This window comes from Papaver somniferum, chromosome 6 (assembly GCF_003573695.1).
Source record: "Papaver somniferum cultivar HN1 chromosome 6, ASM357369v1, whole genome shotgun sequence".
NCBI classification, from domain to species: Eukaryota; Viridiplantae; Streptophyta; class Magnoliopsida; order Ranunculales; family Papaveraceae; genus Papaver; species Papaver somniferum.
The window spans coordinates 178,470,787-178,488,020 of NC_039363.1; the positions used below are offsets into that span (position 1 = coordinate 178,470,787).

General features: G+C 35.4%; 1 protein-coding gene across 1 annotated transcript; it reads right to left on the bottom strand.

Annotated features, from left to right (window-relative positions):
* Positions 1 to 11,788: 11,788 nt before the first annotated feature.
* Positions 11,789 to 16,011, bottom strand: LOC113290261 (cold-responsive protein kinase 1-like). The gene is made up of 7 exons (XM_026539858.1): positions 15,520 to 16,011; positions 14,136 to 14,273; positions 13,912 to 14,027; positions 13,583 to 13,793; positions 13,240 to 13,477; positions 12,597 to 12,747; positions 11,789 to 12,396 (listed from the first exon to the last, which is right to left on the bottom strand). Exons 2-7 carry the CDS (start codon positions 14,203 to 14,205, stop codon positions 12,025 to 12,027), a joined length of 1,158 nt encoding a protein of 385 aa, XP_026395643.1. The 5' UTR covers positions 14,206 to 14,273; positions 15,520 to 16,011; the 3' UTR covers positions 11,789 to 12,024.
* Between the last annotated feature and the right edge of the window lie 1,223 nt (positions 16,012 to 17,234).

Sequence of the window (17,234 nt, forward strand, 5' to 3'; positions counted from 1 at the left end):
ATTGTAAGTTTATAAAATTTGAAGTGTTTAATGATTATTTATGAAATTTTAGTTGTAAGTTTGAAATTAAAAATTGTATAAGAATTTCTCCAACTCAAATTTTTTTTCCTTAAAAACGGGTTTAACCGGTATGAAAACGGAAAATACAGTGTAAAAAATGTGTGTTAAAATGTTATTTAGAAGAAAAAAACTGAAATATTAATTTTAGAAAAACGGTAATCACAGGTGTGAAAACGGTTATAACGGGTCTAAATAACGCCATTTTTTCTTATTTATCGGTGTTATTTAGGTAAGCGTGTTGGTGAATCTCACGGGCACAGTATATGGGCGTGAGCGGTATAACGGACGTTTTTTCGAAAAAAAGGGCCGTTTTTCAAACCTTGCTATGGAGATGAAAACTGAAAATTTGTGTTTTCATTTATTATTATTTACATCCCAACTGTAATAATTTAATTTTTATTAAATGGTAATAAATTAATAATAGTGTAGTGACAAGATAAATAAAAAAGTAAAAATAATGTAGAAAATTGATGATGGTGATGAATGGAGCCTGCCTGCCTGCCTGCCTGATGGAGAAGAGAAGAGGAATGCAGGGACATAACGTGCTAGTCCTCAGTAATATTCAGTGCATCAGTGGACTCTCTCTTGCCATCGGGATAAATGGTCGGTCAGCTTAACTGGGGCCTCGAATATTTGGCTGTGAACATAAAAAACAATTTTGTCTGCGTAAAATCTCCAGTTTTCGGAAAAAGAGAGAAATTAAGACTGTTGCTAGACAAGCAATGGGTCATAACTGACTCACCGAGTCCCGGAATAAAAATAAAAATCACTCGAAAAAAAGAAAAATATACGTATGGAACAACCAAGCCAAACAAGCTAGGTGCTCTCCACGGGAAGGCTCGAATGAGGTAAATCCACTGCCATCAGAGTTGGCTTCAATTTTTCTTTTCTTTTCTTTCTTTTTTTTTTTATTCGAGGAAAGGAAAATATATTACCAACTAAACAAGCACAAATACATTGTTGCTTATATTATTTCTAAACCAGAGATTTCGGATCCAACTACTTTTAACTTCTAAATTTAAGAACCTAGAATCTATACCCGAAATATCTTGTTCAAATATCTAGCTAACTTGCCTGCTTTAGTATTACATTTCCGATTGATATAGAAGAATGAAGATTTAGCAAAAGAACTATTGATGTTTAAAGCTTTTGATAAAACGGAATCGCATCTCAAGTTGACAACAAAGTAATCTCCATTCATTCCTTTAATGACATCGGTATTGTCATTGAGAAAAATTATATTATCTTTACCACAATCTTCCGCACTTTAGTGCTTCCCTGCAGGTTCTCGATTCAGCTTCCTCTGCATTAGTGCAGATTCCAGACCTTCCTGCAAATTCAGTGACATTACCATCGTTACTTAACATTATTAGACCAACAACAAATCTGCCAGATTTCTTTTGAAAAACGACATCGAAATAAATGTAAGTACCATTTACACTACAAACTTCATTATAACAAGAGCAATTCAGATGGTTTGTATCACACATTTTCCTAGTTTTATGGGATCTATCTGAGTTTCTGTTTGGTTTCAAATATTGGAGAATGTTTTTATGTATGAATTTTATTAAATCTCTAAGATCAAGTTTAATATTATCAAATACTACCCTGCGGATCCTACACTTGTATTTCCATATGGACCAAAGGATATAAGCATACAAATCTCTATTACTTTTTTGTTTCAGTCAATCTAACACCAATCAGTGAAGCATAAATAAGAAGCCTTATAAAATATAGAGTCCAGAGATAATCCCCTCTATATAGCCTCCCAAAAGACACATTTTGTAAAGACATGATTAACATTCTCATTTTCTAGACATTTGCATAGAGGAAAGTTTATGTCAATGGGAGTATAAATACCAAGGGTCTCCCTGACATGTAAGCAACCAGTAAAAACTTTTCAGAGAAAGATTTGAACTCTAAGCATAACATTCAAATTCCAAATATCAAGCCATTTAATATTTTCAGCGTTCATGCTTTTATCACGAAGAAAATTATAAATGGACTTAACAAAAACATTACCATCTCTAATACCTAGCCATTTAATTTGATCTTTCCTGTCCACACTACCGGCAGTCTCTAATCGCATAATTTCCTGAGTAATCTGTTTATCAAACATGTCGTGGATCATGGTGACATTCCAATTACTATTACTATAAATAATGTTAGCAACTTGTTGTTTTTTAACAACTGTATAACCATTCCTAGGAGTTGGGCATTTAATTTCTTTCCATAAATTTATATTATTCCCATCTCCTATTTCCCAACCATGATTCTCTTTGATGATATCTAAACCTTTACAAATACTAGTCCAAATCCAAGATTTATTAGCTTTTTTCTTATAGTTTATGGGATGAGTTTTAGGGAAGTATTACATTTTAAAACTATACTCCATAATTTACCTGGGTTTTCAATAAGCCTCCAAGCCAGCCTGGTTAGCAAAGCTAAATTAAAATTATGAGGATTTTTTATTCCTAGACCACTTTTGGCCTTACTTATAGTGACAGAATCCGAAGACTTAATATAAATTCCTTTATTGTTTTTATTTTTCTGCTGTCAGAAAAGTCTCTTTGTAAGACATTTAGTCTATCTAGGGTTTTCTTTGGAAGAGAGAAACACGTCATCTGATACATAGGCATTACACTAGTGATTGATCTACCAACTTAGTCTATTTACCAGTTGGTTTCAATTATTTCCCTCAATTTTTAAAATAAAGATAATATTTTTTTTTTAATTTGACTTATTTTTAGCTCGAAGGGATCTTTAGTTAATTCCGTACCTAAAGATGTGTTGAGACTATTAGTCCCATATTATTGGGCAATCTAAGATCCCGCGGTTTATAATCTCTAAGTTCCCCTTCACTTGTTACCGATTGGTTTTGAGTTGGATGTCCATATTCTAACATGGTATCAGAGCAGGCTAGTTGTGCCGAGTCATTTGACCGCACCTTTACTCCGCGTCACCCGATTTATTGTCCACGTGTTAGACCGAACGAAAATATACGCGAGGGGACGTGTTGAGACTATTAGTCCCACATTATTGGGCAATTTAAAATCCTGCGATTTATAATCTCTAAGGGCCCCTCCACTCATTCTCAATTAATTTTGAGTTGGATGCCCATATTCTAACAAGATGGCAAGAAATTTGGCTCGTGATCTTTTCACCTACAAAGCGCAATCGAATTTCGTTTGACCTGCCCTTTCGTACTAGCCATCCATTTTTTTTCTTCAGCTAATCTATTTTACTTTGGGTAAATATTATTAAGGGGAATGAGGAAACTGCAAGCAGTAGGTTAATTTAAAATCTGGTCCACAGATGAATGTTCACTTGATAAAGAAATTACATTCGACTACTTTGTCAACCTAATATAACCATGATAAGTGCAAAGTTTACTCTAATTTAGTGTCGGACCTATACGGTTTTTGTCAGGTTTCTTGTGAACTGTACTTTATTATGTTTGTTTTTCTATTTTATGACGTACACTAGTTTGTATCATCATACAGGAATGAGAATGGTTCTAGAATTTTTTTTTAATAAAGAAACTAGGTTCAACCCTGGATAAACATACCACAGTCAGTTACATTTCCTCCTTGTAAGAGGTTTACCAAAAGAGAATTTATACGAGGTCCATTCCACTGTGATGAGATTTTACGATTAAGAGAAACTTAAGCTAATTTACTTTCTAAGAAGTTTTTAGACTCTGGAACTCTACTAAGCTCCTTAAGGTTTCTAATACACAAAATAAATTTCTTATATCTTCCTGCGTACATCCTGTGTACATTCTTCTCTGCTTCACCTATTCTGCTCCTAACATCTTCAAGGACTTTCACATTGTCACCTTCAATTTCCACCCGCGCATGGTTTAATTGTTGTGCCCAGTGGATTGTCATGGAAGCTGCTTCATCTTCTAGTTCCTCCTCTGAACTTGCTTCGACGTTTATGCATCTTGCTTTTGAGATGTTACCCGCATAATCAGATAAGATTAGACCTACACCTTCCTCCCTGTTGTTATTGCTGATCTTAAGGGCTATGTTTATCTTAATAGCCAACAGGTTAGTAGCTAAGGGTTTTATGTTTTCTACAATCTGAATAGGGCTATTCAACGTTTGCTCCCTTCTACTTATTCTGTTACAACTTATCATACTGGTAATCTTGCTGCATATTCTCTGTGGGTTAGGTTTTATTTTCTTAAACATTACATCACACCTGCCTTTCCAAATCCCCCAACAAATAGTTGCCAACACGCCAGCACAATCCAAATCACCTAGATTGTCCATTGTGTCACTATGGAACCAATCTTGGATCAACAATGAAAATCAATATGGTTACCAGTATAGTCTGTGAGTGTAACACCCATTTGACTTAGAACCCTGAGAGTAAACTCACAGTTCAACAAGATGTGGTTTAACGTCTCATCATTTTTTCCACATAAAGGGCAAAGCTTATTTATGTAAGGCAGAATTCTTACCATTCTCTCATTCAAAGGGAGAATATCATGAATACACTTCCACATAAATGTCTTTACCCTAGGACTATCATTCATTCTCCAAATTTTCCTCCAAAAAGATTTCAAATTCATGTCTTCCTGCTGCCCTCTAAGCATAATTTTCTTGTACAACTACTTAACTGTGAATGACCCATTCGTTTCCAGTTTCCATCTCATCTCATCAGTTTTGTTTCTGTTTATCTTAATCTCTTTGATCTTCTTCCTGACTTGTGGGTTAAAATACTCTGTCATCTTCAACTCATCCCAAACCCACTCCTCTCCCTCTTGTACCATTAATTCCTCCACAAAAGTAACTTTGTGGGCTTGTTATAGTGGCTCACAAAGTTGTTTCTTCTGCTCTGGGTACCACAATTTTTCCCATATTCTGATGGTTTTCCCATCCCCCACTCTCCATTCAATATTCTCTTTTATTTTTACCACTTCCTTCATCAGGTTCTTCCATACCCATGAGTCTCTGTCAGAGCATTTATAGTTTGAGTTTAGCAAGCTGTTTTCTGGGAAGTACTTAGGGTTGTTCATAATCGGTTTCGGCTCGGTTTCTAGCCAAACCAAAACCGAAACCAATACTATCGGTTTCTAAAAATCTAAACCAAACCAATCCATTAACCATTGGTTCGGTTTCTAAATGGTTTTAGCCGGTTTCGGTTTGTTCCATTGGGTTAATGAAAAACTGACTGTATGTCAGTTTTCTGAAACTGACATTTCAAATCTTTAAAAAAATAACACAGTTGAATGTTTTTAACCTACCTGTAGAATGTAATTAACATACAAGCGTAGTTCATAACTCAAGTTTATAAGCATAGTTCAAAACATAAACATTACAGATTCAAAATACATAAACTCCAAGTTCTGCATGCTCCAAATTCCATATTCAAAGGGTGAGTTGGACGGGGTAGATTAAATCTATCTGATTTTAATCAAGGGCCTATACTTATCGGTTTTCTTGCCATCAAAATGACAAATTTCCAGAGTGAATTCTTTATAAAATTTTGTCATCGAATGTACTGGCATATCCTTGCTCCAGATCTTTCTCTCACAGACCTGCCCATGATCATCTTTTCATAATCCTCTTAATCAAAGCAAACATAGAGAGCATATTGTGTAGAATAACACAACAACAGAAAAAAAAAAGGGAAAAAAGGCTGCTTAGTTGTGTTTTTACTGGTGAGTCGTATATTCCGAGAGGAAAATACCCTAATTAGGCGAAATCTCTTACGTTCTCTCGTTTTAAAGACTTCTTTGGGATTGAGAAGCTCTACGAGTACCGTTGGTGGGAAACTAGATAATTGCAGTTTATTATTAGTTTTCGATTTATTTGATTGACTAACGGTTGTTGAACTTTGATTTCACCTAGTTTATGCTTGAGAATCTTCTCTTCTGATATAAGATTCACTCAAACTAGACCGAAGTATCGACGGGGATCTTTAGACTGTTTGTACATCTAAAGACGTCTTGTGATAATCCATCGTTAACTGACTCCGTTCTGTGTGCGATTGATTACAAGAGATTCAATTTGTTTGTGTGCAGGTGTTTATTGAAGATCTAAGAAGATTTGAAGACAAAAGATATTTCTTATTTGAGTTCATAATCTTTGATGTGCACAAAACTTGATCGGTTGGGGATCCAACTATAATCGGTTTATCTTTTGATAGATTGGATTGATTAGTTGCGTAGATCGGCATCAATATATTTCTTTGTGATTCATAAAATTGATTGCACAGAGTAAACAATTACTTTGGTAGCTTTTAAATAGATTGATCTAAGAACCCGAGAAAGGAGTTTATTGGTTAAACGGAAAAGACTTTTGTCAATCTCCAAATTATGTTTCTTCTACTGTCGAAATTTTCGTAGATGTTTCATTGGTTCCGATGTTCAAATCCTCGAATTTTAAAATCAGTCAAAGGTAACAGAGTTTAACCTATTACTCTACTATGTAAATTCTATTTTTGACAAAATATATTTGTACAATCCTAGATGTATTTTGTGATTGAATACTTACAATTTTTTCCTGACTTGACATATCAATGTCTGTAGAACTTAACCGAAACATGCTCTACTAATAAAAAAATTAATATTATATAGATGTTGATCGACCATCTTGATTCCAAGAAAAACAAAGCTAAAAATAGATCATCTTCGGGAAAAAATAAAATCAAGTGAAACATCTTTGATACTCCGCATGTCTTAGTGATAAAATGCACAAGTCTAATTAAGTTGTTCTTGTCCAGCTAGAACAAATGTTGTCGTTTGTCTTCTCAGTATATCCTTGCTCCATATCTCCATATCCTTGAATTCGTATCACAAGACATTTTCTTCCTGGGATTTCTATCTTGCACAGTTCGGCTACATACTAGGTTGATCTCGAATGTTGATTTTTCAGATTTTCCAGGAGTTAGTTGTTATACATGACCAGGTACATGGATTTTTGATCTATACGTGCAAGAAAGATAAACAGTATATACAATGATCTTTCCTAAAGATTTACTTGTTGATAGTATTAGGGTTTGTCACTAAGTAACGATATAATCTGTCCTATATATATATTACTCTACTACATAGTATTAGAAGGAATTGACCTTCACAATTCGAGATGTATTTTGCTCTCTCAACAGTTACAATTTTTCTAGACTGGACGCTAACTCCTACGGGATTCAACCGATACTTTTCAATCAACAAATTGTTTCTAGATACTTTTCACCAAGGGACAGAATAAGAAAAATTCTTGCAATCAAAATGACAAATTGCCAGAGTGAATTCTTTATAAAATTTTGTCATCGAATGTATCCTTGCTCCAGATCTCTCTCTCACAGACCTGCCCATGATCATCTTTTCATAATCCTCTTAATCAAGGCAAACATAGAGAGCATATTGTGTAGAATAACACAACAACAGCGGAAAAAAAAAAAAAAAAAAAGAAAGGGAAAAAAAGGCTGCTTAGAGCATCCACAGTGGGCGAGTATAACCAAAAATTTGGGATGAGATCGTAACACAGTGGGACGGAGTAAAGATCAAATCCCAACCAAAGATCAAATTCCAGACCAAATATGGTCGCGACCAAATCCCAAATTCTAATATAGTCGGGCGTAAATTTAAAGTACGCTTGTTGCTGGGCGTAAATTTAAAGTACGCTTGTTAACGGGCGGAGATTTAAATTACGCCCGATGAAATTTTAATTAAATAAATAAAAAAAAAGAATGAGGCGGACTTTTAAAGTCCGCCTGTTAAAATTTACAAAGAATGGAATTTTAATGGGGCGGACTTTTAAAGTCCGCCTGATGAAATTTACAAAAAATGGGGCGGACTTTTAAAGTCCGCCTGATGAAATTTTACAAAAAGAAAATGGGGCGGACTTTTAAAGTCCGCCTGACGAAATTTTAATCATGTACCATTGCGTCACAACACGGACTAAACCCAAATTTTGGTCTTTTTTTTGATCTTTGATCTTTGGTTTTGATCGCACCACTGCAGTTGCTCTTAGGTACATAGCTAGCCAAAACCGACAGCATCCCAGCATAGTGTTCCCTATTCTCCCCATCATTAACCACTAAAGACCAATTTCATGAGCTAGCATGCAGCTAGGTTCTTGCTATAGTGGAGTTAGTTATGAAACGAAAGAAAGAAAAGTGCATCCCACCATTCCATTTTCTTTTTCATGTTATATATATTACAGTCTGCAACCTGCACACAGAGACAGAGAATCCTAATCACCTGAGGCTGAGACTAGATAAGTTTATTTTTTTTATCAGGTCAGACATATAATAAAGGAGGAATCTCCTTCTTTGTCTGGCTGATTTTCTATCAATCATAAACATACACCATGTGATGTTCTTTCTTTTCTTTTCTACTCTACTGTTTATATACTGAATCACTTTCCAGATTTTGAAAAGAAAATCATTAAAGAATTGTGTTGTTTAAAGAATTATATTGTTTTTGTTCAAAAGTGGATATAGCTGTTGTTACCGTTTTTCGTTTTTTTTTTTGGTTTTAATACTTAACAGTTGGGTGTTGGGGTCGGTCATTTAATCACATGGGGTTTAGATACTCATATCTAAATTTAGGTTTTTTTCTTGTTTGGTTTTTAAAAAAAAACTCTTTTTTTTTTGGTTCCCTCGGGTGACTCGACTAAATCCGACTCATCTAACAACATCTTTGTTTATATCTGACTCGCAATCTTGATTTGAGTCTGTATGTAACTCGCACTGAGCTACGTATCAAACACAAACGAATTAGATTCAGACGAATTACACGCTTTCATTCGGTTTCAGGGAAACTAACACTATAAGTCTAGCTGATTACATTTGACTTCTAAAATTATTAAACAATAATTTATTTATTTTTTAAATATCGTCAAATATGTGCCAACCTAGTTAGGTAAAAATTCGTCGATGCGTTGTAATACAGTGCTAAAATCATTAGGTAATGATATCAGTGGCCTGAATTCGAAACTTGTTAGCGTCAAATTTTTTAGCGATCAAAAATTAGAAAATTAGGTAAAAGATCTCAGGTACCTTCCCATCAGTTTTATGGGTTGAATCATACCTCAAATCAGACGCATATAACGCGAGGGAGTAGATCAAACAACTAATATGTTAGCCTAATCTTGCCTTGCCTTACTAGCTCAACAGTTAAGACACTCACACTGTATAGAGTAAGTATATAAATAAATAAAAATTATGTATAAATCGTCATTTAGAATACCTAGCTACATCAAAACCAACTAAACCCAAAATTAAAGCTCTTAAGCGAAAACTAAATTATTACTTCCATTCCTGAAGAAAGTGTTACTTTCACTTTCTCAATTTAACCTATTTTTAGGCTAAATTGAAAATAACAATTTTCTAGAGACGAACGAGTACATAAAAACCGACCCTTCTAAAGAGGCAGGCCCCAAAAGTGCACACTTCTAATAATCCCACGGGGGACGAGGCTCACCCTCAACATTGAAAAACGCTTGATTTTATATGTAGTTTTTTTTTCGCGGATGAGACCAAGTATCCCGATGGAAAGATGATACATGAAATACAGTATTTCTCAGTTTTCATGGCGTCTGCATGGTCTTAATATAATTTAAATGAACGGGGGTCGTTAATAATTCGTTACTCCTGCAGAATCATGTGTTCCGCTTGTACGGGGGTCGTTAATTGATCGTCATTTATCATTGATAAGCAATTCTTTTAAATGATTAATCCACTGAAGATACTTTTGAAAACAAAATTTTCTCACAATCCAACCAATCTTATTGACCAAGACGACCGACCGTACATGATGGTATAGTAAAGAGACTCAAGATCAGGGCTTGGATATACTGAATTGCCAAAAACTAAGAATAAAATAAAGAGGATTTAAAAATGAGTAGGTGGTGGTGGTGAGATGGTTCCAGACAGACTGCCTGCCAGGCGTAGGTGGTAAGGTGGTGACTGAGACTGAATTTCCAGTGTGCTTCCTAGACCACGTTACACAATATCTTCATTTTAGATACTGTTGCTCTGATTTTTCTTAGTTGTTTATGTGCCAAACTTTTGGAATCATTCCTTCCCACTTATATTATAATTATACACCAAAAACAAACAAACAACAACACTATGACTTGCTCACATGCAGACCACACACATGTTAATGATGTTGGTTTGTGTATTTATGTGAGTTCTTGGAAATATAGACGCAGCATCATGTTATATGGGTGCCTATGTATCGTTAAGAGATCTAAAAACATTCATCTCAACAAAGTTAACTAAAGTTATTAACACATCCGTGTTATATTTTTTTTTAAAGTAAAAGGATTAGTCAATTGAGATTTATAGGGAATTTTTAGAAAACATTCCAAATCTCTTGTTAGTCGATAGGGAGTCTTTGTAAATCTTTGAGAGTTTCTGTTATTTGATAGTGACTTTCTGAAAGTCTTTAGAATTCTTTGTTATTGGATAGTGATTTTTTGAAAGTCTTTAGAATTCTCCGTTATTGGATTTGGATTCCCAAATCAATGATTTAAAATTATGGTATGAGGGATTTTTAAAAACTTTTAAGTGAAAATATACCATAAAAGGCTTAAACAAAGTCTCTCCAAAATAGGTGATATTTGGAGAGACTTTAGGATATTTAAAAAAAAATAAAAAAAAAATAAAGAAAACAATAAAGTAAACGAAATAAGGTATAATAAATTCCATGCATATAAGAAAACAAAATCATATTATTTTCCAAAAACTCCACATTATGCTAGATCGCAACCCATGCATTATGTTCGTGTTCAATTTGGTTTGATTTTCGGTTGACAAAATAGTCACAATTTCTAGTGGGCATGCGTAAATTTATAATTTTTCATTGATTATTCTTCATTTTTTTCATTAAAACTATGACTTATTTATTATATAATAATTTTATAAAATGATTTTTGAATTTTTTTTCTTCTTATTCAATGGATGTAAGGTAAAATTCTTATATATTTATTTTAAGTGACTCACTAAGATTTCCTAAAAATCACTGAGAAAATCCCCCAAACTCAATAGATTTAAAGAATGTTTTTCTAAATCTCTTACAAACAAATTCTCTCGGTATCTCTAAAAATCCCAATTGACTAATCCTGTAACTTACTTAAAACTCTTTTTTATAAAATTTGTCCTTTACCGTCAAAAAAAAAAAAAAAAAAACAAACAAACAAACAAAAGCAAGAGAATGTTGCACTCTGCCAAATGAGATTTGGGCTCAAGAACTAAAGCCCACTTAGTGATTTTTCTGAAGTGAAACTAGTGGTACTTGGGTTTGCAAAAGCATTTTACCGGGATTAGAATTATGGAAAGTGGAAACAAATGTCCTCGCCTTTGTACGAACGCCAAGTACATTGGAATCTACGCCAAAATATAACCTGGACAACAATCCCTTATCCAAATCAATACTCTAATGGATATCTGAGGAGCCGTTACTTCTATTTGCTCTGAGAAGCTATGAAGTGTGTGCTGAGAGGTTGTGATGTGATCCTTGGGTTTCCAATTCCATTTCAGGAACCGAAACTTCAGAACTACGCATTTGTTGGGAGTCCATTCAGGTTGGGATTTCCTTACATTTAGCCTCAAGTTGATTGGTTTTGTGGCTTAGTTTTGGTGCCTTTGTAATGTACACCAGTGGGGTGGATGCTCCCACTGAATGTCGCATCGTTCGGATATGGCATTCGCCGTAAACAAGAATGTCATACTATTATGGGGAGGAAGCTGTAAATCACCAACAACATCAACAAGAAAAATTATCCTTTTTTGCATCTAATATCAAAATTATTGCCCCTTCTTCGAAATCCTGTAAAAAGCTATCACAACATTTGTGTTGATGCCTCTCCAAAGGCTTCCACCGTATCACTCTTGATACCACTATAATACATACAAGGCATGGCTACACAGAATTTACATACAAAGGTTTTTCACCATTAAAAAAAACAACGAATGAGGACTATTTATCCAGGAGGAAAGCCATCAACTCCGATAAGAGATATCGGTGAAGGTGATGGTGGCACAACTAGTTGTGTTTCCTGATGACATTGAATGATCATTCTGGTCTGAACCAGATGATACCGTGTTGTAAGTGCTGGGCTTGTCATCATTGCTCCTCACTTTGAGGTCCATGAAATCAGAGATGAGACCAGGCTTTGTGATGTCGTCGTTCACAGCAACCTCTCCTGTCAGCATCTTCACTACTGTCGACATGGAAGGCCGAAGCTTTGGTGCGTCTTGGGTGCAGAGCAAAGAAATTTTCAAGAACTTGCAGGCTTCCTCCGCATCAAAATCTCCATCCATGGCCGTATCCACAAGCATCACCAGCTCACGTCTTTCATAAAGTCCCCATGTCTGAAACATGAAAATCCTATTGATTAATGTCTTAATATTCGAACTCCTATCTATTGGGTTTTACAACCCATTCATGGGTTAGCAAATGAAATTATTTTAGTGCAAAATATCGCAAATGTTTACCATTATTTGGTGCAAGTTAAGTCGTATTATTTAGCACAAGTATATCAATAATTGCCCGTGGGAAAAAAAAAACTCACCCTTTCAAGAAGATCTTGCTCTCCAATAGGTAATTTTGAGTTTCTGTTACATCTGCCACTGACAATTTCCAACATGAGAACACCAAAACTGTAAATATCTGCTTTTCGTGTCACCTGTCCTCGAATTGCATATTCTGGTGCCAAATAGCCTCTACAAAAACAAAAAACAGATATGGGCCAACGTTGTAAACTCATTGTAAGTTGAAAAGAAATTGAGATACCAATGGCTTGATGCTTGAGTTATACATGTAATGTGCACCCTCATCTACTACTAAATATCTCAGTAGCACCAGTAACATTTATCTGATTGCGGAGTTCTTCAAGGAATTACTACACTTGGGTACAGTGAGCATGGGTTTATGTGTTGCCAAAACTGAGTGCTACTCCTGGACTCACATATGAAGACCCCAAGACTGGTGATGGTCAATCACGGCCCCATTTGATTGCAAAAGACCAACAAACTCTTAACCAATCATATGTGTTAGATGTTGAATATTCTTGTATGATATTTCTTTACTAGTGAGCAACCACAAAATTTATTGGAAACCGTATGTTTTTATAACAGTGTTCAAGTTCCTAGGACATGACCCGTTGCAAAACTATATATCACACCAAAAAGAAGAACTGGAATTTCTGAACTTACATTGTTCCTGCAACGCGTGTGCTAACATGAGTGGCATTGGGAGGCATAAGCTTTGCAAGACCAAAATCAGCAATTTTGGGGCTGAGGTCTTTATCTAGAAGGATATTACTTGCTTTGATATCTCTATGAATGATATGCGGGCGAACTTCCTCATGAAGGAAAGCAAGCCCACGAGCAATGCCTGTACAAATTTTAGTTCGCGTTCTCCAACTAAACTGTAAGCTACTGTGTCCGCAACCTTAAAGCAGAGAAAAACCGGTTGTTAACAACATGAAAATCAGGTTTTTTTAGTTTCAAAGTAGGAAAAGACATTTTTCCAAATCATTAAGAAGTTAGAAGTTACCTAAGAGAGTTTGTGAGAGGCTGTTGTTCTCAACATAATTATACACCAATATTCTATGGTCGCCTTCCACGCAGCAACCGTATAGTTGAACCAAGTTTTCATGCTCAACAGATGAGATAACATTAATCTCTGTCAGGAACTCTCTAACCCCTTGCTTTGATCCTGCTGATAGTACTTTTATAGCAGCAAATACACCTCCTTTAAGTCTACCCTGCTCATAAACAAGCATGACGAGAAAGATGGTAAGGATGGTTAGATTCAGTTAGCACAAGTGATAAGTGAAGATTTTAATTTCAGAGCATTCATTGAAGAGGTTTGTGATGTTTTACCTTATAGACAGAACCAAAACCTCCCTCCCCAATTTTATTAGATGGACTAAAATCATCGGTGGCATTTCTCAATTCTCTGTAAGTGTATATATGAATATTATACGCACTTGATAGCTCTGTTGTTCAAATTCATGTCATTAGAAACATAGTGTAAAGGGAAACACCACATGTAAGAAAGGGAATAAAGAAAAGAAATCATTCCAGTGAGTTCACAATCCTCTAACCTTCATCAACTTCAGCAGGATGTCTAGGGAGCCTTGAAGACCTCCGAGAAAGGAAAGAGAAACAAGACATAATTGTAACAATGTATCACGCCTGGATATTTGATAATGAGAATCCCTTAGATGAGATCTAACAAAACCCTGCAAAGAAAGAATGCACAACCTTATAAGCAAATTCGGTCATTGTATCAAAGAAAAAGGATGATAAAATAAAAGAATGACGAAAAAGATAACCAGCATTTGTTGCAGGTTCTGTGAATTGCTGCAAACATATTACATCCCTCAGTTTGTCAACCTTAAGACTCGGTTATGCAATATAAGCAATTCTAGAAAGCAAAACTAAATCACAATTGAACCCCAAATGTATGGAGTGATTCTTGAAAATGTACGTATGTCGGATTCCCCACTCTGATTGGTATCACATGAATAACCAACTAAATAATGCTGAAGTACACTTACTAGACTAGAATTGTCGGAAGGACAGATAGATGAATAAATAAACCAAACATGAATTTAGAAGTGAGATGATTTAGCCAAGTGCAAATAATTCGCAAAAGATAAGTCATTAAGCATAACCTAGCTAGTCACTGATGTCTTTCACCCATATCCTTAGATTCTCTATTTCAACCAGGTGAATTCTTTCCGAAACTTGTCAGCTTCTCCAATTGTTGTATAGCTAATCAAACGTAGACACATAAAGCCAAAACCCAGTTTCCCCGCGGGATCCTAGAAAAACCCCTTGACACACCCAATTACCGAAAAATCCCATACGGGTTTTACTTCCAATTCAATCAAACAATGCTCTTCAGTACCTCCTTGAGCCGTGCAATCTAGCTTTCCGGGTGTCAAACAATCAAATTTAGTTTCCTCTTGAGATTTGCATTTGAGATGCCAATTTCAATGCAACGACAACCCAAATGGTAGTATAAAAACTGAGAATAAGTGGTAACCACGTGATACAACCTTGGGAATCATGCTTGAAATTAAGCTGTAATTCTGGTTCATTTACGAAGAATCAATTTCAACCTCGGCAAACTGTTTGTGTACTTACCCATAGCAAGACACAACAACAACTGGGTTAGTGGGTTATGCTCATCTATTAGCTGTGTTTTCATGTTCAATCTTGGTCAACAACCCTAACACACAAACATATATTCTACAGCAACAACAACAAAACCCACATGCCTAACAAACAAAAATCCAACAATTATTGAAACCCAGAACTTGAAATGAACTAATTCATCACCAAAAAGCATCCTTTTTGACAAAAAAATATCAAATTTTTACACAATCAAACTTAAGAAATCAGTAACAAACGACTAAAAAATGAACTTATTTTACAAAAATTAACAAGTACTCAATGGAGAGAAAGGAGCAAATGAATTACCCAGAGAACCAGCAGCAGAAGAAGCAGCTTTGTATGATGAGAGAAAGGAGTGAATGGATAATCCAAGAGAAGTCAGATAGTTTTTGTTGAAAATTGGTTGGTGTGTTGGTTGAAGATGGCTGCTGCCGACAAGAATAAATTAAAGGAGGTGGCGGTGATTGGTTCTACCTAAGACTGACTGACTACACACCTCTCACCTGATTAGATACGCAAACACAGCATCCAAATTGAGATTATATTTAAACATAGAGAAAGAAACAGCTGAGAAACAGAGTAAGAGATTATGTAAATGTAAATGCTTTAAGCGTTTCTTCTTCTCTAGCAATGTTAGACTGTAATCTGTATTCTCTGAGGACTTTTATCATTCAACCTAAGCTCCCATAAAGAAAAGGGAGAAAAACAGAAAAGTCCACAAAGTCTACGGAGGGAGGGGACACGCAGGGAGAGACGCGTAATTCATTCATTCTTAGTTCTAGTAGACTTTTTACCATCAACTGCGCGCCCTGTACATTCCTATAACTTGAGTCTTTTTTAGTTGTGAAAAATGTCCTTTTCTCCTCCTCATTTATCTATCTTTGAAGGTACATATAATTGTCTCTTTTTTGTTTTTGCATAAACTAAACCCTGCAGCCGCCTCTCCAAAGGCCACGAATCTTGAGTCTCGTAATCCTTAATAATTGTTATTAAAACTGCAATCATGAATCGTAGTAATAGAATTGCCCAATTGCTAAAGGCTATATGTGGTCTACACAGATGGATCGTGGACATGTCAGGCTCAATACAAGGAGTTCATGGGGTTGGAAGAGTACTGTTAGGGTTAGGAAAAAAAATGGGGGACCATAATTAAAAATTGAAAAGGGAAAATAGCAAAATGCCTAAGGCTAAATCCTATGGTGTGCTAATCACTCCACGTCAGGTAGGACAACTTCCTAAGTCATATGGTGTGCTAATCTAGCAGCTAGATTAGCAGTCCACGTCAGCGCCCAACGCTGTTTGGTTTAGCGTAACCAATCTCAGTCGTCAGATCAAAAAAAACATCTAGATGCACTGAATCATTCAGCGAAAAGGTGATTTTTGTGGCGCTGAACGATTCAGCGCAACTATCTCGATGTTAGTTCACATGCGAGCAATTGTTAGGCGAGAGAGAACTAGTATTAACAAATAGAAAACACTTTTTTTTTTTGAATTGCAACACTTTTTGACTAATCTAGCAGCCAAATCTAACCCATAGGACTTAGTCTTAAGCTAAACTATCTAGCATACAATAAATAGAGAGAAGGCAAGCAGAAAGCTTCTACTTAGCTAATTCATGGGGAGCTGGTCAAGTAGAATGTAGAGGTCTATTGGAAGCAGTTAGATGAGCAAGTGATTTACATCTGGGGAATGTATATTTTCAGTTAGACACGAAGATTGTGGTTGATGTAGTTAATAGAGATATTTCCGGTATTGATTGGGGACTCCAAAATGCAATTTGTTGAGATAAAATATTTTTTTAGTAAGTTTATGCATGTGCAGAAGGAGATGAATAAAGTAGCTGATATTCTATCGAAATCAGCTTGCATTGAGAGAATGAGTGGTGTCTGGATACATTCTCCTCCTAGTAACATTGCTAGTCAATTGCTAGAGGATGTTAACCTTGTAAACACATAATTTTCTCAATATATCTTTTTGTAAACACATAATCAACAGTATATCTATTTGTTGTTTCGTTTTCT